Source organism: Ranitomeya imitator, chromosome 4 (genome assembly GCF_032444005.1).
Source record: "Ranitomeya imitator isolate aRanImi1 chromosome 4, aRanImi1.pri, whole genome shotgun sequence".
NCBI classification, from domain to species: Eukaryota; Metazoa; Chordata; class Amphibia; order Anura; family Dendrobatidae; genus Ranitomeya; species Ranitomeya imitator.
Genome location: NC_091285.1, coordinates 359,253,172 through 359,279,404, shown reverse-complemented (window position 1 = coordinate 359,279,404; position 26,233 = coordinate 359,253,172). Strand labels below are relative to the sequence as shown.

Here is a 26,233-nt window from a genome sequence, read left to right as displayed (position 1 = left end):
GTAAGGCGATGCAAAAACTTGGTTTAGCAAAAAAACAAACAAACAAAAAAAAAAGTATTTTTGTATGTGTGACAAGCAACCAAACAAAAAAGAAAAAACTATGTAAATCTGGTATTGTTGTAATCGCACTGACCCAAAGAATAAAGTAGTGTAATCACTCATACCACACGAAGAGCGGCGTAAAAAATAAATAAAACCAATTCTTCACCCGCTGTTGATTTGTTCATTCTGCCTCCCAAAGATCGTAGTAAGGCTCGGCTCACACTTATTCTGCGCTCTACGCTGAGCGCTAACACCGGTGTCCATCTTTTTAGGCGTTCATAAAAGCACGCTGTAATGGAGTCTACCAAGCTGGGGTACCTCTTTCAGTACCACCCCGTGTTTCAGGAGGTCCACTCTGCTTTGGCTTGAGTCTGAATGAAGGACTCAAGGACTTATATGCGCTTGGTTACATGGGCGCATATAAAAGATCACTGCTTCTCCACGTATTTCCAGTCTGACAACACTTTAGTCACAGGACACAGAATATATCACACAGATACAGAGAGCAGGCCAATAGAAAAGTGGCAGGCCAGACATACATTACAATAGCCGCAGGTGGCCGGAGCCTGCCGATATTTACTGTGGGAATTACAAAGGTGGGGGCGGACAAAAGGGGAATATAGTGTCCCCTCTGCCCAGGGGCGCAGCCTGTGGGCTGATGCATTAGGGACATGCATCTCACATGGAACCTACTATACATACATATAACTGCACAACATATTCTGGGTGCTGAGTGGTTCCGTAACATGTAACACACGGTCGGACAGTTTTGCGCATCTCTGAAAAGAGGTCAAACGGAGTGCAGAGTGACTTTGCTGCCTCATTTTAGGGAATGGATTCTTCAGAAGGTTCATCTGAATCACGTCATTTGGAGATTTAGATTGGGACACCGATGTAAGAAGAGCACAGCGTAGAGCGTAGGATAACTGTGATCCCAAATGTTCTGTAAAAATATTCTCAATAAAAGCTTCAACTCGATCCACAAAAAAAGCGAATCCCCACAAGCAGGGCACAATATATAGCTAAAACAATGTACTGGGCACTACAATGCATGGGTACTACACTGGCAGATTTGCAATTTTCACCATGGATACTGCAATGCTCTGCAAATGGGGAAAGCATAATAACTTATCAGGAGAATTATACTACAATTCTAATAGGAGGTATTAGCTAATATTATTATTACACCTACTACATTATTGGGAAAGGATCAAGGAAATGGGAATACCCCTTAATCATCAAATTATATAAATGTACAAGTATTATCCACAGAATGCCACATCAAAGTAGTAAAATATGGCATTCCTGAAAGATGAAGGTGCTTTGATAGGATCCAAACGCATCAGAATAAACTAAAGAAATAACATGGCACTCTTAAGTGGTTAGAAATAAGGGTTAAAGACATGGTTCACTACATCGTGCAAAGCGCCCATCGATTTACACACTTTAACAAACTATTTTTCTAAATACTTTCTGTTGCCATATGTGCAAGTAAGCGGCGCTATCCGAGCTTTCTCAGTTTGCATCATGCAGCCCTGGCTGCAGCCACCGCTGACATCTGCTGAGGTCACATAATTTTCCGGATTTCCTGAATTCACTGAGGAGTGTCCAAAAATCGCACGCACTCCCCCGATTGACTGAGATGCGTTTCACCGCATGTCACAGCCCAGTATCCAGCATGCGCTTGTGGCCAATGAAAGAGGAAAGGAGGAAAGCACATGCTGGATACTGGGACACCATTCACAGTCCAGTCAATTGGGGGGTGAGTGTGTGCGACTGGGTCACATCTGGGTGAATCCAGGAAATTCAGAAGTTGACATGACATCAGCGGGTGTCAGAGGCTGCTGCAGCTGGGGTCACCTGATACGGACTGAACGAGCAGCGATAGCACCGCTCACAGGCACATATGGCGGCAGAAGGCATTACCAAAAATACTTAAAAGGTAACTGAAGGGAGGCATTATACAATGTAGTGGACCACCTCTAAGTATCCCTTGCAGGTACTGGCATATTTTTGGGCTCCTGACTTAACAGGCATTTTAATAGTTGTTGTGCTCTTCTCTCAGTCATTTATTTGTAAATTAAAGGGTGGCCAGAAAGATTAAAAATACAAATGTTTTTGGGTAGCCAATATCTCCTAAAAAAACTTCTGTCATTTTGGCAAAAGTACTTAATATTAAACAGACTAAAAAAGACAAACAATGTCACTTTCTCATTTGATTTAGTTTTCTTTTACGCTATGGAAAAGAGACTACCAGATTACGTGTTACACAACGTAATATTTAATAAACAGAAGATATGGCTTTGCAGCGTTCAGGACTGTAGTATGGGTTTTCTGGCACAGCTGAGTCTGCATTTGCTAAAGGACAGCAATAAAAAGGAATTTGCCACCCTCCTACTGCCTAATATGCAACAGCTTCCTAAATGGCAGAGAGGACATTCCACCAATAATACAGCAAAGAGGACTGCTATGTAGCCCCCCTCCATGTCCGTGGAAAACACATATGGAAAAACCGGAACAGGTGTCAGAGTTTTCCCATCAGTGTTTTTCCAGGATGGATAAAAAATAAAAAATTACAAAAATTCTCCTACACTTTGCAATGTTAATCACTGACAACAAACTTGGAAACAGAAAACTTGTGATTATACAGTAGCCTGTACATGTCCTGGCTCTCCAATTGTTACAAAAGGTTACAGAAAGCTGGTAGATAGTATCATTTAAAGGGAGCCTGTCATAAGGCGATTTTTTTTAATCTCAAACTAATAGCATGTATTCATACTGATTAAATCCATACCTTGATAATAGACATACAGTATATTTTGCAGTTGATGAGAAATCCAGGAAGTGCTTAACCCCTTCACACCGCAACCTTTTTTTTGTTTTTGCGTTTCTGTTTTTCGTTTGCCCTTTTCCCAGAGCCATAACTTTTTTATGTTTCCGGCAATATGGCCATGTGAGGGCTCGTTTTTTGCGGGACGAGATGTACTTTTGAACTACACCATTGGTTTTACCGAATAGCTTACTTGAAAATGGGTAAAAAAAAATTCCAAGTGCGGTGAAATTGCAAAAAAAAAAAAAAGTGCAATTCCACAACTGTTTTTTGGAATTTTTTTTACCATGTTCACCAAATGCTAAAAGTGACCTGCCATTATGATTCTCCAGGTCATTACGAGTTCACCAAACATGTATGGGTTAGTTTTTATTTAATTGGTGGAAAGAAAAATTGCCTCATTTTCCAAGACCCATATCGTCTCCATTTTTCGTAATCTCGGGTTGGGTGAGGGCTTATTTTTTTGCGTCCCAAGCTGATGTATTTAGTGATACCATTTTGGTTTGCATATGATCTTTTAATCGCCCGTTAATGCATTTTAATACAATGTTGCGGCAACCAAAAATTTATTCTGGTGTTTTAACTTTTTTTTCGCTATGTCGTTTACCGATTGGATTAATCCTTCTTATATATTGATAGATCAGGAGATTCTGAATGCGGCGATATGAAATATGTGTATTTTTTTATTGTTTTATTTTGAATGGGGTGAAATGAGGGCGATTTGAACACATATACATGTGTGTAGTATATATATATATATATATATATATATATATATATATATATACACATATATACACACACACACACACACCGTTATGTATGTATGTATGTATGTACATTTTTTTTACTTTTCACTTGCTTTAATAGAAGCTGTGATAATCCAATCAGCTCTGCTACACACAGGCCATCAGATCGCCTGTGTAGCAGAAATGCTTACTTGTTATGAGCGCCAACCGCTGGGCAGCACTCATAGCAAATGCAATCCAGCAATGACAACCACAAGGGTCCCCTGCAGACCCTGGGTTGTCATGCCAACCCACTGGCGACCTGTGGTCATGTGAAACGGGCGTCGATGGGTGGGATTAGTGACAGGGTTCCGGCTCAATCACATTAAATGCCGCTGTCAGAGATTGACAGGGGCATTTAACAGGTTATCAGCGATGGGTGGATTACGACTCCACTCGCAGCTGTTAGAGGCACATGTCAGCTGTTCAAAACAGGGAGGGATACAACATGCGCAGTACATGCACGGCACATGTCGTGAAGGGCTTGTCTACTACTAGGTCAACCCCTTCTTGATCTAAATGTTCAGACCCAATAAAACAAAAAAGCCTATATTCACCTCCCGTGCCAGCTCCGTTCCAGCACTTACAATCCTGGGGCTCTTGTGCGGTTCTTATGACACATGAGCCCGGCCCCCAATCAGTGCTGGTATCACGGTCCCCGCCTTTGTGAATAAGAAGAGGAAGTTGGAAAATAAGCTGTAACCCAGACTTCCTCTTCAAGTTCAATTCATTTGAGGGCGGGGACCGTGATGCCAGCACTGATTGGGCACTCGCCTCACGTGTCATAAGAACTGCACGGGAGCCCTGGGACTGTGAGTGCTGACACTGCGGGAACGTAGGGCATGGGAGGAGAGTGTTTTTTTTTTATTTGATTGGGCCAATCATTTAGATCAAGTAGGGGTTGTCCTAGTAGTGGATAACCCCTTTAAGGACGGGACGCTGTATTTGCAGCTCTCATTCCATTCCTCCCTCCTGCATATGATGGACAGGTCACTCTCGTTTCTTTGGCATGCCCCTGCAACTTCTTCACTGCTTTTTCCTACTCCACTCACTTTCCTTTGATGAGGACTCGAGGTAAGGAGTTGATCAGCATGAAAGCGCCTATACAGACATGCCAGAAGGTTGAGGTCTAAAACCCTCCAATAGAAATAGTGGCCTAGCAGTATATGTGGCCCAGGATTGTACGGTCTGCAGCCCAGCAGAGCATAGCAGAACACAGGATTTTCTCCGGATAATGATCCGGCAGGCCCTCCTGTATATATACAGAGAGAACAATGCCGATGTTATCAGAGGACTAATGTTCTCCTTCTCACAGACCAGAACTGGTGAGCGGGGATAGACTCCAGCACAGGAAGTGGGAGCTTAGGAGCACACAATAACAATGAGGGAAGTGGACTGAGCATTTTAGCTGTCACGATCATGAGGTCACTGGCTGGCACAGTAATGAAGGCAATGTAGCTGGCTATGTTCATAGTCTGCCAGGGCTGAAACCTACAAGAAAACGCTTGCTTACGTGACTATAACTGTAATCAGTTTTCTTACTTTGTATTTTGACAAAAAACCTTATAGGTAAAAACAGGAAAAAAATACCATGGGGCACACATACTGCAAACATGGCCTTGTAAATGGATGAATGTGTGGACCTCTAGTATTTTTGAGGTCCACAGTGTATTTTTTTCCTGTGCAGACTCCACTCATTGTCGGTGGGACTGGTGGAGAAAGCGGAGCACTGTACTTTGCCATTTCCAGCAGTCGGACAGACAATGAGTGCAGCAGAGACTGGGCATTCGCACTTCTGCATCATTCCAGACAAGGCTGCAGAGGCCCTCTTCTGTGGTCCCAAAACCCCAATCTCAGGATCACTAGAGGTCCCAGGGGTTGGACGCCAAGCGAACGGAACGGTAGTCACTATACCATGGATAGGTGATAAAGGGTTATTCAAAAAATGTCAAGTTAGGTACCAACCACCAGCCAACTGACCACGAAAGCCACGAGTAAGGTGACTGGCAACCATAAAGACATCACACCAGAAGGGAATGGTGAATGACACCGGAAGCTTCAAAGACTTATCAAGCCTAGCTGAGGGATACCTGCCCTCTGAAGACACACCTAACAGGCAGTGGACGTTGTGCGGAAACTGATAAAACAGGTTATTCTAAATCTATTCAGTATTCCTGTTGCTAAATAAGGAAATGTCCTAAAATGTTTCTCAGGCTCATATATAGGCATCTATCGCGGTTGTCAAAGCTGATGATAGGTTCCCTGTGACAAACACAGAACTTTTGTACAACGGTGCACCACAACATCCTTTAAAACACTCCTTTGGTATCCTGTTTTTGCAACCTTGAGCGTATAGCACAACAACAATCTAATAGTGAGAAAAAATGAGCTTTGTTGCATAAGTATAAAATCAGGTACCTCCTGCCCCCACATAGCATTAAACACTTGACGACCAGGACTCGTTAATAGAAACCTGTCACCAAGTTTTTTCTACCCTATCTGAAAGTAACATGATTTAGGGGCACAGACCCCAATTCCAGCAATGTATCACTTACTAAGCTGCTTGCTGAAATTTTGAGAAAAACAGTCTGTCAATCTAGCAGGTCACTGAATGCTGAGCTCTGTATAACTTCACCCAGATCACTGATTGACAGCTTTATATGTGCATTGTGCATGTGTTTATAAAGCACTCATGAACACAGAGGACTACATAGCAGCAGGTTTACTAGCACTCTAGTGATAATTTCCTGCTGATAATTTTATCAAAACTACAGCAAGCAGCTCATTAAAGGGAATCTGTCAGTAGATTTTTGCTACCTCATATGAGAGCAGCATGAAGTAAGCAAAGAGAAACTGAATCCAAGGATGTATCACTTAGTTTACTGGGTACAGCAGTTCTAACACAAATCAGCGCTTTTAGATCTAGAATGCAGCAAAGCTGAGAAAGCTAACCCTGCCCACACTAGCTAGGCTCTGTATTTATCATGTCTATTACCAGTGAGCTGCTTATCACAGGGGGAGTGGCGTGGTAGGACTGGTGTAGTCCGGCAATGCTAATTGCAAGGTGATAAACACCACCACACAGGGTAATAGTGCCTATACATTTATATCATTACTAGCTATTGAACCCGTTCTACGCCCGGGTAGCGAGCATTTATATTGGTATATGGTCTCCATCCTGGTATGTGCTGCTCCATCCTGCGTCCCCATCCTGTCATGTGCTGCTCCCATCCTGCGTCCCCATCCTGACATGTGCTGCTCCCATCCTGCGTCCCCATCCTGTCATGTGCTGCTCCCATCCTGCGTCCCCATCCTGACATGTGCTGCTCCCATCCTGCGTCCCCATCCTGACATGTGCTGCTCCCATCCTGCGTCCCCATTCTGACATGTGCTGCTCCCATCCTGCGCCTCCATCCTGACATGTGCTGCACCCATCCTGCGTCCCCATCCTGTCATGTGCTGCTCACATCCTGCGCCCCCATTCTGACATGTGCTGCTCCCATCCTGCGCCTCCATTCTGACATGTGCTGCACCCATCCTGCGTCCCCATCCTGTCATGTGCTGCTCCCATCCTGTGCCCCCATTCTGACATGTGCTGCTCCCATCCTGCGCCCCCATTCTGACATGTGCTGCTCCCATCCTGCGCCTCCATTCTGACATGTGCTGCACCCATCCTGCGTCCCCATCCTGTCATGTGCTGCTCCCATCCTGTGCCCCCATTCTGACATGTGCTGCTCCCATCCTGCACCCCCATTCTGACATGTGCTGCTCCCATCCTGCGCCTCCATTCTGACATGTGCTGCACCCATCCTGCGTCCCCATCCTGTCATGTGCTGCTCCCATCCTGCGTCCACATCCTGTCATGTGCTGCTCCCATCCTGCGTCCCCATCCTGTCATGTGCTGCTCCCATCCTGCGCCCCCATTCTGTCATGTGCTGCTCCCATCCTGCGCCTCCATTCTGACATGTGCTGCTCCCATCCTGCGCCACCGTTCTTTAATTTGCTGCTCCCATCCATATGCCCCATACGCTGCTCCATAGTATATGCCCCCGTACACTGCTCAATTATGGTTTATGGCCCCATAAGATGCTCCATTGTATATGCCTCGTATGCTGCTGCAATATATATATAAAAAAAAAAATACCATACTCACCTATGGTCGCTGGGCACCGAGTGCTGGGGGGCCTGAGCAGGCGGGGACACCGGCGCGCTGTGGGGGTCAGGTGCCGGTATCGCCGCCAGCTCAGGCCCCCCAGCACTTACTATATTCACCTGGCCCCGTTCCACCGCTGCGCGCCGCCATCTTCCCGGTCTTCTGGCTGTGACTGGTCAGTCAGAGGGCGGCGCCGGCGCGCATTAAGCGCGTCATCGCGCCCTCTGAACTGAAGGTCACAGGCCGAGGACCGGGAAGATGGCGGCGTGCAGCGGTGGAACGGGGCCAGGTGAATATAGCCGATACTTACCCTCCTGGCGGTCCCTGCTTCTCTGTTGGAGATCGCGGTGTGCGTTCAGTGTTTACGCATACCGCGATCTCCTGGGAGCGTCACTCTGTGGGGGCCAGACTGCGCCGGCGCTTGCGCAGGCTATAAAGGCTTCGGACAGAGTGACGCTCCCAGCGTTATATTATAGATTTTGGCATATATTGATCAGTTAAAGTTTTGTAGGATTTATTGTTATTTACATGAACAAGTCTGGTCCGTAAATTAGACCAGAGTAGTCCATATGATTTTTATTTCCCCCACGCACACCATTGGTCCATGAAGAAAATCAGCCATTTGCACTGAAGCACACACATATGTGCTCGTCTGAAAAACTTGGCCATGGCAGTGAATGGAATTTAGGCCGCACCACCAAGAACAAGAAGAACACTCAAACTTCAGGGATACTTATCTGTACATTTAGGAAGCATAAGCTATTGTTAATCATGTTCACCCGCTCTGGTGCAAATTAAAGGGACTACAGGTGTACTGGAGAGGCAGAAGCAAGACGATCTATAACAAGGGAATTGTTTGGCAGATGGTGGCCACTGACAGGTACGCACTCTACTTATCCCTCCTATTCTTGTCACTGCTGGTAGCATGAGAAGTACTTGTGATCCACTCAAGTTATACCGATAGCCCCCTCCTCCAGGATGGAGAAGGTCTGTGGTGTCTCTCTGCCTAAAGAGAATTAAGCAGATACCAGGACACTTACACAAAGAAGGCCAGACAGCACTGTAGAAGGGTGTCAATCCCGAGGTACCAAAATGAAATCCTCAGAGCCATTGTCAGACCTTTGCTTTGAGAAGTTGGACGAAAGTAATAATGCCATTGACTGGGACACATGTTCACCAGGCGTGAATCCAATTGAGAACTTTTGGGACATCGGTGCGCCACCAAATAGCACCACAAACTGTTAATAAGCTCACTGTTCCAGGTCCGGGAGGAGAGCCCCCTGAACATCATCCGCGGATCTATCAGGAGCAGGTCCATGTGTTGGAGTGCATGTGGGGGCCATACAAATTACTGATTGGCATTAGAAATTGTTGTGCTAAAATTTACTCAAATTGATCTACCCTTAATGTAAAGTTTTCTTTGATTTTTAAGGTATGGTAATTTGGAATTTAGCCCTCAATTGGTTATTGACTGCATAATTCATTGAGAACAAAATGACATTTTTTGAGCAGTGTATACGAATACAAGTACAATTTTCATTGAAGAAATCAATTTGAAAAGCTGAAGAGCACAAACGGTAAGATCTGTCAGAATCAGAGTGTTTAGTAAGAACAAAGGAATAAAAGAATGCTACCAATTTTGTCATCCGACAGGCCTTCCTCTCATGAAGATATCATTTCGTAATAATACGGTTGATAAATGCACTTGGATATTTAGGAATTGCAACCGAGTTGAGATTTTGATTAATTTCAAGAGGTAAAAGGATTCATCAAATGGTTTCTGCCAACTGGAATAAAGCACTCTGGAAAGTCGCTAAATGTTTGTGCAATGCAAAGTTGAGCAAAAATTGTGCGACTTTTGCAGTTTTCACGTCAATCCCACCCAGCTCCACCACAGTTAGAGAAGCATGTTCAGTTGTGGCTTTACCTTACCTTATGCCAGAAGTCTTACTCCAGTCACTGACTGGAATAAGAGTCCTGCTGCTTGTAAAATGAGCCACATTCATTAAATGGTGGGTGCCTCTAAGGCACCTCTTACTCCACCATATCCCATCATTAAGGCAGGCTTGTACACCAGTCAATGGATGAGGGACAAAATGTTAGGAATGCTAACAAAAGTTACAGATGGTACACATTACCAGAATGTTATTGTTATTCAGGAATGGACTGTACTAGAATCTACAAATCTTTGTTACAACCATCTTAGTAGGTTACAAACAGTTTACAGTTCACGTTTAATAGCACTTCACTCCGGGGGGGATTTTCACTTTCAAGAGCTATAACTTTTGTATTTTACAATCAACATAGCCAAATCACAGCTTTTTTTGTAGGACAAGTTGTAGTTTTGAATGATACATTGATTTTACCATATAATGTACTTAATAAAAATAAAGTGGAATGAAAAGGGAAACAAAATAAAATTCGGCCTTTGGCTTTTGTTTTTACAGCATTTATTGTATGGTAAAAATGACCAGGCCAGGCAATAGGATTCCCCTGGGCAGTAGGACTAGTTCAAACAGATTTGCATAGGTTTTTTTGGAGAAAATTTAAAAAAAATTACTTGGGGGGGAAAAAATTCTATAATTTTGGACTGTGTCATGATTTTCCGAGACTTGTAACTTTTTTTTTTTTTCATGTTGAGGAAGTTACGGTAAATTACGACTTGTTTGGGTGCAGAGCTGATTTATTGATACCAATTTTGGGTATTGTATGATGCTAAGCACATTTTTTAATGTTTTAAGGGAATTATATATTTTTCTCCCCTTACGGCGTTAACTGTGATAGACTAGACTTTTACGCATGCCACAATACCCATATGATTATTTTTTTTTATTTCTTAGTATTTAGCAGAGAAAGGAGGTGATTTGAATGTTTAAGCTTTTCTCTATTTTTTTTCTACTTAAAAAAAAAAAGTAATTTTATTTTTTTTTTTTAATTGTATTGGTCATGCTTTCATTTCTAGACATGGCAGACAGCATAAACTATGAACTTTTCATCATTTGTTCTATATACTGCAGCAAAACACTATTGAAGAACATAGTGTTAGGGTATGTGCACACGTTGCGGATTCTCAGCGTTTTAGGAGGTGCAGAAACGCTGCAGATCCGCAATTGATTTACAGTGCAATGTAAATCAATGAGAAAAAAAAATGCTGTGCACACTTTGTGGAAAATCCGCTGCGGAAACGCTGCGGTTTAAAAGAAGTAGCATGTCACTTCTTTTTTTGTGAATCTGCAGCGTTTTTGTACCCATTCCATTATAGAAAACTGCAGGGGTAAAAAACGCAGCAAATCCGCAAGAAAACCGCAGCAAAAGTGCACAAAAAACGCTGCGGAACCGCACAAAAAACGCGACAAATCCACAGGTGCGTTTTCTGCCAGGAGATGCAGAATCTGCACCAGAAATTCCTAAGCCTAATCCACAACGTGTGCACAGTCTCTTACCAAGCCTACCATTTCACTGGGCTTTACAGGAGTACCAAGATGGTAGGAAAGGGAGCCTTCAGCAAGCCTACGGCTGACATGGTAAGCCATCGTATTACGTCACATGGGGGCCATTAAGAGCTGATGCGTGCAACTGTGATCGCTTCATTTAAATGCCACTCTGAAAGATTGACCGCAGTATCTAAATGGCTAAGATCACTGGCTGCGTTAGTCAAATAGTCCAGGATCAGATCCTGAGACCCCTCCACACCTCTGGACCAGAGGGCAAATATATACGGTAGTTCTGCCCATTTGTGCTAAGGGGTTTAAGTGTAACTGTTGCTTTATTTTTCAGGATATGCTGTCATGTGTGTACATGAGGAATACCAGTATTTCTCACTATTCTATGATTTGTATTCTGTATTTTGTAACGTAATTACATGGCTGTTTTGCTGCTGTAATACTGATTACATTTGTGAAGAAATCCGCTTTGTGGTTCCTCTTTAATGATTTGAAGTTTTCTGCTAATCAGATTCCGGTGCACAGAGGCCGGACTGTGCACTGGGTCATCTCCTCCCTGCCCGATTCCCCAGCCCCTCCACCTGCGAATGCCAGGTCACTGCTCATAACAACCAGGTCATTCACAGTCCGGAGGCAGGTGGAGGGGCCGGGAATCAGGCACGTAGGAGACGACCCAGTGTACGGTCCGGCCCCTGTGCACCAACATCTAATTAGCTGGAAACTTCAAAATGATGACTGGTGAAGAAATCCGCTTTGTTGTTCTTCTCTAAAGGTATCAATTTAATCTGCATGACAGTGCTATTAAAGCCATGGCTTTACTTCACAAAACTGTGCTGACATGTTCTCTTTAAGCAGTGTTCTCCATTTCTCTAGCTGCCTCTAGCTCGTGTCACCTCCATAGACTTCTATAGGCAGCAAAGGTAATAAAATCCCTAGGTGAGATGACAATCTGAAAAGACATTTCAGCAGTAAAATCAGATCTGATAAGCTGAGCATCAGGCATTTTTCTCTAGTTAGGCACGGTAAATTATAAAGTTTTAAATTTTACCTTATAAAAAAAATAAAAAAGATAATGAAATGGTGGTTATTAGTGATGAGCGAATGTGCTCAGATAATGTGTTTTTCGAGCATGCTCTTGTGGTAACCGAGTGTCTTCGGCGCACTAGAAAAATATGTTTGAGACCCGGCAGCTGCGTGTGTTGCGGCTGTCTTGTACATTAAAATAACAGTATGCCAACATGTAGCCCAATGGGCATGGCCTCTGTCAGGTGAGTGGAGCTCTATTATCTTTACACTATACCTCGGGAGATTTTTCTAGCTTTTAGGCTCAAAATTATGACTTGAAAGCAATGTTCTCTAAGACCTATAAGTAAATAGGACTGTTCCCAACACTGCACATTTATTAGGGTTAGCTGTATTTTTTAAAGCCATCGGATGCCCTAACTTCCATGTTTTTAACATGAAATGGTTTGAAAAGGTGTTTGTGGATTCTCCTACATATACGGTAGATTTTGGATTATTTACTTATGCTGTAAAATTCCATTTTATGATGGTGTGGCGCCACATCAAGATCAGAATGGGGGGCAGAATGCTTCGGAATACTGACATGGTAGGAATGTGTCCAGTAATTTAGCAGCAGGGTTGTGAGAAAATCTATAATATACGGTATTTATAATATATATTTATGACATAATAACAAATCACTTTATGACTCTTCAAAAATGCCAGGAAAATTGTTTGCTTGTTTGTACTTCCAGCAAGACACATTAGTGGTAATGGGATGGTAGGAAAATGAAAGAGATAGATGAGAAGGCTGCTAGGACCTGAATATACTCTCACATATACAAACATACTGGGTTTGTTTTCTTTTTTCACAAAAATTTGCAATTTAAATATATTGTGTTCATCTCATATCCACGTGTATAGCGACGACACCATAGTAAACGGACCCCAACCGTGACTCCAGAGTAGTTACAGCATTTACAGTGCCCCATAGCACGGCAACAGGAGCGTCTGATGACTAATGTGGCCCCACAGCAGTAATAGTGGCAATAAAGGTTAAACTGCACCTCCCAATTCAACCGTGAAGATTGTAAGGCAGTCTCATAGTAGTTACTGTGCCCTCACCGTGACCCAACACTATGTCCAACCACTCCAGCTTCTTACCCCATAACACGCCAACTCTGCCCCACTCTTGGTAGGAAGCGAGAGGTAAGGCCACGTTCACACCTTGAGTATTGGTCACTATCTGTAAGCCAAAACCAGGAGTGGGTGATAAATACAGAAGAGGTGACGGGTTTCTATTATACGTTTCCTCTGATTGTTCCACTTTCAATTTTGATCTTACAAATACTGATGTACCATACTGATAGGGTTAACGTGGCCTAGGAAGCGTTTACCTGTAGCTTTCTGCTATACATGGGTTAAGAAATATCTTGACAGCCGCTGTGTTCTCCCTTTGCCAGGAAGGAGTGTTCTGTGACCACTATTGCTGTGAAAGACCGAGAGGGTTGTTGTCAGCGACCAACTGGTTCCATTAATTGATTAGAATGGGTAACCCACGGTTACAGAATTACTCCAGGGATGATAAGATGCCATAGACATCTTTCTGTTGCCATAGCAGCTGGGTTTTGGACACTCTTAATTACATATTCAGAGAGGGCAACATACACAAGTATCAACAATTCCTTACATTGAAAAAAGAAAATCTCTCTCTCCCTCTAGAATTTTATCCATTCAAATTCTGGCAGCACCTAATTCGATGCATCCGTCAAAACACTGGACGCGTTACACACATTTTTCACTATTTTGTGCACAAATGTCGATACGTCACATTCTGACTGCCGCTTGCCGACGGAAGTGTGAAAGAAGCCTCTATATGGGAAGCAGTTCATAGAAAGTTGTATAAAATGATACCTTGATATTTACGATCAGATATATTATTCCTGACAAATTCAAGTTTTTCTCATACGTAAAGGAGCTTTTTTCATCATTGGGCCAAACTCCCTGATCCAAGATCTCCCCAGAATCAAACTCTAGCTCATTTTAAAGGGAACCTGTCCCCCCCCCCTTCCCAGGCGTTTGAAACTAAAAGAGCCATCTTGTGCAGCAGTAATGCTGCATTCTGACAAGGTGGCTATTTTAGTTATTGGCGCTGTGAATACAGAAATAATCCGTTTTTTAATTTGTCCGAAATACCTGTCTTCAGTCCTGGAGGCAGGTCTTTCCCCCCTCCCGCTGCAGACGCCTCACAGCCGTCACTCAAGTCTTCTTGGCGCCGCCTCCCCAGCGCTGTTTGTTTTGAAATCTGCCGGCGCCTGCGCTCTTTTGTCTTGCCTGGGGCAGGCGCAGTGAGCGCTGCCCGTCTGTCCTCATATGCAGTCTCGCTGACTGCGCCTGTGCGGCCGCCCTGCCTATGAATCCCAGCCCCTCAGTGTCTTATGATTTATTCACACTGCGGGGCTGGGATTCCTGGGCATGCGCACTGTGTGTCTAAGCCACTCAACCAGGTCGCAGTGCGCATGCCCAGGAATCCCAGCCCCGCAGTGTGAATAAATCATATATATATATATATATAAAATTGTCTAAGGGGTACTTCTGTCTTTCTGTCGGCAATTTCCGTAACGGAAATCCCGCGTCGCCTATTGGTCTTGCCAGCTGCCTGTCATGGCTGCCGCGACCAATCAGCGACGGGCACAGTCCGATTAGTTCCTCCCCTACTCCCCAACAGTAAGTGCCCGGCGCCCGCTCCGTAATCCTCTCCGGTCACCGCTCACACAGGGCTACGGTAACGGACCGCGGGTACCGCACTCCGTTACTGCTGCTATTAACCCTGTGTGTCCCCAACTTTTTTACTATTGATGCTGCCTATGCAGCATCAATAGTAAAAAGATGTAATGTTAAAAATAATAAAAAAACAAAAAACCTGCTATTTTCACCTTCCGTCGTCCAACGATGCTCTCGCGCTGGCCGCCATCTTCCATTCTTAAAGATGCATTGCGAAATTACCCAGAAGACTTGGCGGTCTTGCGAGACCGCTAAGTCATCTGGGTAATTTCGCAATGCATCCTGGGAACGGAAGATGGCGGCAGCCGCGCGTGCATCGCCAGAGTTTCGCTGGATCCCAGGGGGTGAGTATATAACCATTTTTATTTTAATTTTTTATTTTTTTTTAACAGGGATATGGTGCCCACACTGCTAAATACTGCGTGCGCAGTGTTATATACTGCGTGGCTGCTATATACTACATGGGCAGTGTTATATACTCTGTGGGCTGTGTTATATACTGCGTGGCTGCTCTATACTGCGTGGGCTGTGTTACATACTCCGTGGGCAGTGCAATATATTACGTGCCCTGTGTTATATACTACGTGCCCTGTATTATATACTGCGTGGCCTGTGTTATATACTACGTCGCCTGTGTTATATACTGCGTGGCTGCTATATACTGGGTGGGTTGTGTTATATAGTATGTGGACTGTGTTATATACTGCGTGGCCACTGTTATATACTGCGTGGCCTGTATTAACGCATCAGGTATTCTAAAATATGTATGTATATAGCAGCCACATAATATATAGCACAGGCCACATAGTATTTGCCATATACTACGTGGCATCTGCTATATACTATGTGGCTGCTATATACATACACACATATTCTAGAATACCCGATGCGTTAGAAACGGGCCACCATCTAGTGTATGTATATATATATATATATATATATATATATATATATATTTATTAGGACCATCCATAATTTGCATAGTTTTAGGCGCTCGCTCAAAACACATTTGTTCAGAGCGGCCTATCACGTTCACTAATCAAAGTTATGTTATGTTTGTGTGTGTGTAGCCCATTCACTATCCCCATCTATTCCCCAACCCCTAAAGATGGCTGGACCATGATTGTAAATACATCATTGTAAATACACACCTGTACTTTGCATCTCCCCCTCCTCATTGTAGATTGTAAGCTCTCACGAGCAGGGTCATCTTATTTTGCTTTAATTATTGTATTGTTAATGTTGTTACTTATGACTTTTGTGTTTGAAACTGTTAAACTGTAAAGCGCTGCGGAATATGTTGGCGCTATATAAATAAAGATTATTATTATTATTATTATTATTATAATATATATATATATATATATATATATATATATATATATATATATATATATATATATACATACATACATACATACATACATATATATATATATATATATATATATATATATATATATGAAGCTGTGATCGTCTGATTGCCTGTGCTACACAGAGCAGGGCTTCAGATTAACAACAGGCACGGGGGTCTGCTGGAGACCCCCGGCTGTCATGACAACCCATTGGCACCCCGTGATCACGTGACAGGAGTGCCGATGGGCGTGTCTTAAAATGTGCAATATATTGGACTGGTGATAATCTTGCAGAGACCAAGTGTCTATGCCAGATAAATAGACATGCTACAGTCTGGAAAGACGCGCCACGCATGCCTATCCCCGTAGTGGATGAAATTCCATCCACTATGCTGTAACATCTGGCCATTGCGGGTTGGACGCTGTGGATATACGCAGCATCCAACCCGCAGCGTTTACTGACGATGGAAACATACCCTAAGGGCTCATTTGAAAGTCAAGCTTTTCTCAGGCAAGCAATATCCATGTTCTTCATGAATAGAAATCGTACCTCAGGCTGTTTACAAGTCTGTGTATTTTTGCAGACTAACTGATCTGCATAAAATTACTGAGACATTACATTTTGATTGGAGTCTTGGATAAACTCGCCAAAGCAAAACTATTGGTCCGTGGAAAAAAAAAAGAAAAAGAAATGGACAGCAGTTGAATACCATCCGTGTGCTGTCCTTTCTACAGACTTAATTTTTTTAATTTTTTGTTTGTTTATGAGGAGCTTGAGATCTGTTTTTTTCATCTGAGAAAAACTGATGAAACTCTGACCAAACTCTGAAAAATATAACTTTAAAACTCTGCTAAAACTCAGATTAGAAAAAAAAAAAAGATTAAACTTGGATCGATTTTTGCATATGAGAAAAAATCACTGAAGTCTGACAGGCTGAAGTCTGACAGGCTCTTAGCTAAAATCAGTCATGAGTCTATAGCAGAGCTTACAGCACAGTGACAGGAGAGCTACAGTTGCAAATGTAATTTGTATTGAGAAAGAATTCAACTCTGCTGCACGGTGTTTGTTATAATTACACACAGCTCTGCAGGGAGGTCAGAAAAGCAGGATGCCAATTATTACATGTTACACCCCCCCCCCCTCAGGGAGATCTACACACTGCCCAGAGATCATAAAAGGGGTTGTTCAGGACTTTGATTTAATTTTTTTACTATGGGCCTTAAAACTAACAGGCAGGTAGTTGCTAACAGAGGCAATAAAATTGCCTGTTCTACCCAGTGCCGACTGCTCCGGCCAGCCATTCAGCTGCTTCACATTAACAGGTGCTAATTATTAATTAATTAATTATGGCCCCATACAGACACTTGCCCCATATAGTGCTGCACAAACGTTATGGCCCCATAGATGCTCCATACAGACACTAGCCCCATATAGTGCTGCACAAACGTTATGGCCCCATACAGACACTTGCTCCATATATTGCTGAACAAACGTTATGGCCCCATACAGACACTTGCCCCATATAGTGCTGCACAAACGTTATGGCCCCATACAGACACTTGCCCCATATAGTGCTGCACAAACGTTATGGCCCCATACAGACACTTGCCCCGTATAGTGCTGCACAAACGTTATGGCCCCATACAGACACTTGCCCCATATAGTGCTGCACAAAAGTTATGGCCCCATAGATGCTCCATACAGACACTTTCCCCATTTGCTGTTGCTGCGATATAAAAAAAAATAAAAAAAAAATCACATACTCACCTCTCTGTCGATCAGGCCCCTGGCACTTTAAATATTCACCTGCTCCTCATTCCGGCGCCGCTCCATCTAAAGCGTCTTCTGCACTGACGTTCAGGCAGAGGGCGCGCACTAACCACGTCATCGCGCCCTCTGACCTGAGCGTTACTGCAGAAGACGGAGCAGCGCCCGGAACGAGGAGCAGGTGAGTATCGTGCAGCGCTCCCCCTCCCCTGGCCCAGTGCAGTCCCTGCTTCCCCGCAGCTTCTTCCTGTACTGAGCGGTCACCATTACCGCTCATTACAGTAATGAATATGCGGTTCCACCCCTATGGGAGGTGGAGCCGCATATTCATTACTGTAATGAGCGGTACCATGTGACCGCTCAGTACAGGAAGAAGCTGCCGGCGCCCGGGAAGCAGGGACCACGCCAGGAGCAGGTAAGTATAATTAGACCGCCCCCGCTCCCCCTCCCCTGCCGACCCCTGCGTATGACGCGAGTATAAGCCGAGAGGGGGACTTTCAGCAAAAAAAAGTGGGCTGAAAATCTCGGCTTATACTCTAGTATATACGGTATTAAGGGTTTGCTCACATATTTAAACCATGATTTTTGTGAATCCATGACAAAATCGATTCTACACATGGATTTTGTTGTGTACGTGCAACAGATTTCACCTTATGCATTAACATAAGGGTGAAATCTGTGGTGAACACGTCAATTTCCATGCAGATTTTTTTTAGCCTACAGTAGGTGGGTGACCTTTGCCAAATTCACTTTTACTTTGCTGCTAATGTCAAGCTGTAGACTAACCCAAAATCCTAACTTTTTTTTGTTTTTCGGATGTCCATGCCATCCTTTCCAGGTCCATGAATGCACCTAGCACTGTAAACAAGGCATCCACCTATACTGGAAATCAAATATTCAGATTTTTAAAACCGAAAACCTGAATGCTTTCTAAACTTCAAAAATAATCAATTCGGTAGTGACGTAATGAATTTCTATTTTAGTATCCGGTATAGACTAAAGGAAAAATAAATGTACATGTATCTGAACGTAGCCATGGCAACCACAATCGAAAACATCCATTGTTTAGATAACCGGAAAAAAAAAAGGGGGGGGGGGGGGGGGAGAGGCAAAGAGGAATATAAATATTTATGCTTCAAAGTAATATTACTTTAGAACTAGGCAACTTTGTATGAAAATAGATTTATTAAATGTTACATTGTGTAATTAATCAATGTACCTTCAATATATCTCATTTATCATTCAGGTCACCTGCTGTTTTGCCCAAGATGTCAGATCCTCAGTTTTGAATTTTAGGATCAAGTTCTATTATATAGTAGTTTCCATGATATAAGACTATAAGCACTGAGATGATCTAGCAAATAAAATAGGTTTGAAATTCATCGGATGAGCCTGCCGAATGTCTCAGGAGGGAAATATTTATCACGTACGTGCGGAGGTAAGAAAATGCTTGCGGTGTATGTGGTAAACACTCACAGACTTGTCAGCCAGCATCCATGCTGATGTATATGAGCAACCTACCCATCTCAGCATTTCAATGCAATTTGTGATGGGCACTCCCTGCATTTCATGTAGTTCAGCAACTGAGACAGACAGAGGGTAAAGCAAGAGACACCGATGTGCGGCCAAGACCGTCGACGATCACACAATGAATACCAATCACACACAATATCTATTTGGGTACAATACCAATTCTGCACTAGCCGTCAGCTCAAAACAAAATCAATGCCAATCCATCCACTGAATGCCAAATAGGTGCCAGTCTACAGCGGACATTTCCCAGGCCCTGGATGGACATGTACCTTTCTGAAGAGGACGACTTCTCAGAGTTAACGGACATCAGCAGCTCAATCTTCTCCTTGGTTTCTGGAAAAATCAGAAAATATTCCCCACCACGATTGTCTGCTGTGTCTCGACTTGCCAAAAGGAAACACAAGGATCCGTGTAATGAAAAGCCGGAATGTAATCCTGTCTGGAGGACGGAGAGGGCCACTGAACTGATGGCAACCTCGCACCAAAAAAAAAAAAAAAAAGGAAAAATAAAAACAAAAAAAACACACAAACATGCAAAGGCAAATTCACTGGTGCTCTTCAGAAAAAGAAAGCTCCAGAGGCATCAGGCCTGGCTGAACTATACACATGACTGTTTATGAAAGCAGGAAGTACCATTCCTTCCAAGCACAGGGGTGTTCCTAAGGGCTGCAATAGGCAGCAGCTCTGTGATAATGAATGGCTGGAGATCTGAGCAGGGGAGATGTCATCTCTCCTTCGCCAGCTGATTTTTTTTCCCCACAGTGTCATATAAAATGGTCTTGGGAAAAATGTAGGAATCAATCCAGTGTGATGATAAAATATATTCCAGAGACAGAATATCCTTGATTGAGGCTAAGCCAAGCCGACTCCTCCATGAGCTGGATCATCTAATAAGGAAGCTTTATATATAGGATGTCACCTCGATCGTGCATTTGGTGCTTCTTAGATTTCCGGCGGCCACCCCTCCACAAACACACAATGCTCAGAGCTAAGGAGCAGCAACACCCATCACCAGCACAGGGTACATGCTATATACCAGAGGACAGAATGCCCAATCGCAGGGGCACAGACTTCACATTGTGAGATGTGTTCGCTTCAGGCCAATGACAGGGGCTAATTCACAGCAGACAGACTGAAAAGATATCCAAAGCCCATGCCGAGCACACGATAATGGATGAAGAGCTAACGATCAGCAATTAAAGTGGGATTTACACTCAGAGAATTTGTCTTATTTCAATGATGCAGCCCAAATGTGACGTAGCAGAGGTGAAAATAAGAGCAGAATTCATCAGATAAAAATATAATATGACCTAATAGAAAATGTAAGATATACAAGATCTATTGATATAAGATGACTGGTGAGGATTCAACCAGGGCTGTGGAGTCGGTATGCCAAACCTCCGACTCCTCAATATCCATGACTCCAACTCCACCAAAATGGGCTCTGACTCCATAACCCTGAATTCAACCATAGAAACCACCTCCAATCGCAAGTATAAACAGGGCTGTGGGGAGGATAAGTTAAAACCTCCAACTCAACAATTTCCCTGACCACAGAACTGCCCCCTACTGAGCATGTGCATAAAGTGCAGCACAGATTCATCCCAGCTAAAAGCCCAGATCCTTAGATCAGGAACAGAACGGACATTTATAGGATATTTCATAACTTTCCCTAATTATTATGGAAACATCTACAGCACATCCTGCATTGTACTACTGTACCCAATGTATTACATATTTTAGGAGTCGATCCATTTTATATCAACTCCACCAAAATGGACTCAGACTCCACAGCCCTGGTATAAAGGAGTCATGGTGCGCCCTACTACTGCGCCTTCTTTTTACCACGCAGCATGCCATGGTCATTGAGACAATGTATTGGGCACTGCTCTGTTGTCGTTAGATCCACACCAACCTGCAAGTAATGGCATATTTTTTTGATAAGATGTCACTTGCAATATGTGCAAATGAGATACAAAACCTGCAATCACACAAAAAATTAATAAAATAGCATCAACATCACATGCACTTTTGGGATGCAATTCTTGATCCGGTTTTAACGCCCCCTAAGCTGTACACCTGTACCATCTGATTACAGCCCTAAAGGTTGTCGATTTCCGCAGTAGATCATGTTTCTAAGCATACGAATCTCATATTTGTCTTACCAAGTCATTGCTCATATTCTTAAACAGCATAAACCTGCCAACATCAGAGACTTGAGTGCATTGGTTAAGAAAAGCAGGAACAGCGCACTGCTGTGATGACTTCGTAGTGAATCATAAACCTGCTACCTACATACACACCTACATGCCTGGGCTTCTTGAAAGGCAACCTACAGAACACTCATGCGAAAAGAGAACAGATTAAGTATCTACGGTAATTATGAAAGGTCTTGTTTATATGCCGAACAATGCTCTAAGGAATGAAAGGGAACATTTAAGGAGGGTACAAAATACTTTTACAGAAAAAGCTTTGCCTCCTCAACAGGTAAATATATCATGGCACATAATATACTGATTATACACAACACTACAAAAAAAAAAACATACAGAAAAAGACATGGCGCTCAGAAATACAGAGCTGCTTTGGAGCAGGAATAATCTTAGACAAGAGGTAATGTACTCACCTCGTTTCACGTCCATGTGTTTAGGCATAAATCAATGCTGGAGTTTCCCCTTTATACACGCCTCAACAAAGGAAAAGTCAGGAAATTATGGAAATCAAGGTACCAATGGACAGGTTATAATATGCAAATGATAAAAAAAAATTCAGAATTTTCAAAACATTTAGATTTATATTGAGTTAAAAAAACGAATTGCATATGGACAGCATACAAATGAAAACTGAGAACAACTCGTAAGGCCCTGGCCTTAGCATGCTATCAATGAGGTCAGTCATGGTTGTCTGAGGAAGTTCTACCATGATAAATAAACTTGGGCACGCAAATCATCATCAAGATCCACTGCTGGCAGCTACAGCTCCAATTGCAGATCAATGATGTCCCAGATGTGCTCGATGGGAGAACAGAGACGCTGCAGGACTAACAACTCAGGTGCTGGGGAAAAGTCATATAGCTGTGTAACTCAGACGAGGATCACAGCTCAGTGCTCGGACTGGCCATCGGCTCTTCCGACCCGAGTATGTGACGGTTTCATAGAAATACATGTTGTCATGCTTGGGTCGGGAGAGTCGAAAGTTTCTCCACCATCTCCATTATGTCAGTCCGTGAAAGTCATGAATAGGAGAGTGTCATCCAATTGTTGGATCCAAATCATGCATGCTTTGATTTTTTTGCTTTGATCACTCGGTCCGGCGAAAAAAGACAGACATGTGCACAGCCCAAAAGAATAAAAAGGGTACGAGTACTATTCGTCAAAACCCTTACATTGATTTGATCATTGAACCAATGGTACGGCCACTTACCGTATTTTTTGGAATATAACGTGCACTTTTTTTCTCCAAGCATGTGGAGGAAAACGGGGGGGTGTCTTATAGGCCGGATGTCCCTAATCTGGCTGTGGTGGGGAAGATGGGGAACAGCAGGTCACAGGAGGCAGGAGCCGGCTGCTGCGGCTAACTCCTATGCCCACTGCTAAAGAGAAATGAATAATCCCTTCATTCCACACCCATTGATGTGGAAAGGAGTATGAATATTAATTTCTCTTTAATAGCGAACACGGTGTTAGCCGCAGCAGCTGGCTTCTTGAAGCTGCCTGGCCTTTATAGAGTGTACCGGCTACTTAAGGCAATGAATATTTACTGCATTCCACTCCCATAGGCATAGAATGCAATGAATATTCCTTCCGTTTAGTAGCGGCACACGTGGCAGCTGCGGATGACACTGTGCTCGCTAAAAAGCAATGAATACTCACTGCGCTCCACGCACACAGTCCCGGCGTGGAGAGCAGTGAGCATTCTGGCAGCTGTCCTCAGCGGCTTCTAAGTACCGCATGACATCACTGCCATGCACTGCTTACAAGCATAAAAGCAGCTGCTGGCATCGGAGAAGGATGCTGTGAGGGCGCACACGGAAGGTAAGAATGTTTTTTTTCTGCTGGTGCCATGCATACCAGGATGGGGAAGGTGGCCATTCATATGCGGGCCAATAATACCAAGATAAGGATGGGGCCAATAATACCAAGATAAGGATGGGGCCAATAATACCAAGATAAGGATGGGGCCAATAATACCAAGATAAGGATGGGGCCATGCATACCAGGAAACGGATGGGGCCATGCATACCAGGACAGAGATGAGGGCCCTGTATACCACGATAGGGATTGGGGCCAATCATACCAGGATAAGGATGGGGCCATGCATGCCAGGACGGAGATGGGGTCCCTGTATGCCAGGAAGGAGATGGGGGTCCCTGTATACCAGGATAGCGGTTGGGGCCAATCATATCAGGATAAAGATGGGGCCATGCATACCAGAATGGGGGCGGGGGCCAATCATACAAGGGTAAGGATAAGGTCATGAATACCAGGATGGGTTTGGGGTGCCTGCATACCAGGATAGGGATTGGTGCCATGCATACCAGGATGGGGGCCAATCATACCAGGATAAGGATGTAGCCATGCATACTAGGACAGAGATGGGGGCCCTGCATACCAGGATGAGGGATATTAAGTATAGAACTGAGCACATTTTTTGCTTAATTTTATTTTTTCTAATTTCCTCCTCTAAAACCTAGGTGCTTCTCATGGTCTGGTGCGTCTTATAGTCCGAAAAATACAGTAAGTGTTTCAGGAGGCATTTTTCAACACAAAGCCAGGAAGCATGTTGCTGGTGCTACTGTGAGCAGCCAGACTAGCCTCCCTTCGAGTACATCTGTGGCATCATTAATTAGCAATTGCAAAAGGAGATGCCAGAAGCAGATCTTGATGATTTGCGAGCCTGAGTGCATTCAGCATGGCAGGATATTCCTCAGACAACCATTAATAACCTCATTGATAGCATGCCAAGGTGTGTAGGTGCATGTATTTCTAAGCATGGCACTGATACTCAATACTGAATAAATTGAGATGTTTTTGAAAATTTGTTTTTCATAGAGTATCATTAACCCATCCATCGTCCTCTGACTTCCATAATTTCAAAATGAAATAAATAAAGCATATTTGTGATTGTAACATTAGTCTATAAAGTCTGATCAAAATGTACATATATTATATTTAGAATGTTTTATTTTTTCTTTTACAAAATTCATAGTCCATTGCACGGAAAATGATGGGAAGTGTAAATACTCCGACATTTTGTAAAAGCTCGGAGTTTTCCGTAGCCTCGCACCTCCGAACATCCCCTCCTCCCAGCCTGGGGCTCACAGCATCTCCCCACTCCTGCCGCTGCCAGCTTAATGCAGCAGCGACCCTGCCTCCTGAGACCAACCTCCATCCCGCCAGGCAAGCTACTGTAAAAGCAGGCTACAGAACCACTATTTTATTTTTTTTTAAAAATCTCCCATTTTGCTCACCAAAATTTGGGGTGCGTCTTATAGTCCGATGCGTCTTAAATTTGTAAAATATGGTAATCAGCTGCGATCCTTATGCTGTCCTGTCTGTATACTCTTACTTCCCTCCTGCCCAGGAGCTGTGGTATGATCAGACCATGTTCCTGCATGGTCAGACACGGCATCCGATGCCATACGCTAGTCTAACCCCGGCCTTACAATGTAAATCTGTGGAGCATCAGAACGAGGCTCAATAGGCTTTCATTATAAAAAAGCATTTCGGCTCACACATGGAGAAGTCGGAATTGCGGTGACATTACTGAGACGTGTAGAAGAACGGCGTTGGAATCGGGAGAGAGCAGATCAGTACACACACTACATTACACAGAGAAACACACACTTAATTCAAAAAATATAAAAACAGTGCTTCTTTTAAGAAAACCAAAAGATCATATAGCATTTAGCCAATTTGTCGGGTGATCACCAGCCTGTTTAAACTGCTCAATTATCGAAAATGAGCGTTTTTAGGAACGCTCATTCCCCATAATCATAAGATGTAAATGCATCTTAACTAAAGAGCAAAGTCCTGATCAAACTGAATATTTCTATCATTGTAAGTGCAACCAGATGACACTTTAAAACAACAAAGAATATAGTAAGAGATCATCCATCTCCTAAGCAATAGAATAAAATACCTCGTTTGAAAGAAACATCCGTGGGCACATGACGTAAGCAGTCATTTCAGTGAGTCACTGGTTAACAAGAACACAAGCAAGACAAGTACAAACATGAAATATGAAACGGGAGTAAGAAAAGTAACACGTTTCTAAGGTAAAATACCAATATGAGATTGAAAAGATGTAATAATGAAATTGAAGGAATGTGTGTAACTATCCTTGATGCCAAGTCCAAATGTAGTGAATTCGTTGTCCAATTTATAGTTTGAGAAAATACTGAAAATCCAGTCTGGACGCACGTAGGCTCAGGAAACACAGCGTTGTGCAACATAAATACTTGTACAAGTCATACAATCAGGGCTGTGGAGTCGGAGCCGACAATTTTGGTGGAGTCGGTATAAAATGGACAGAC

The 26,233-nt window shown here is 43.3% G+C and overlaps 1 protein-coding gene across 6 annotated transcripts in view; it reads right to left on the bottom strand.

Annotated features, from left to right (window-relative positions):
- SRPK2 (SRSF protein kinase 2) overlaps window positions 1–26,233 on the bottom strand; it is a 225,307-nt gene that overhangs the window by 116,198 nt on the left and 82,876 nt on the right. For 3 of the 6 annotated variants that reach the window (XM_069765093.1, XM_069765094.1, XM_069765095.1), the window contains exon 1: window positions 19,968–20,667. The exons of the other annotated variants lie outside the window; for them this stretch is intronic. In XM_069765093.1, the coding sequence (XP_069621194.1) occupies window positions 19,968–20,005 (38 nt within the window). In that variant the 5' untranslated portion in view covers window positions 20,006–20,667. Of the gene's footprint in view, window positions 1–19,967; window positions 20,668–26,233 lie in introns of those variants that run through there. 6 annotated transcript variants of the gene reach the window in all.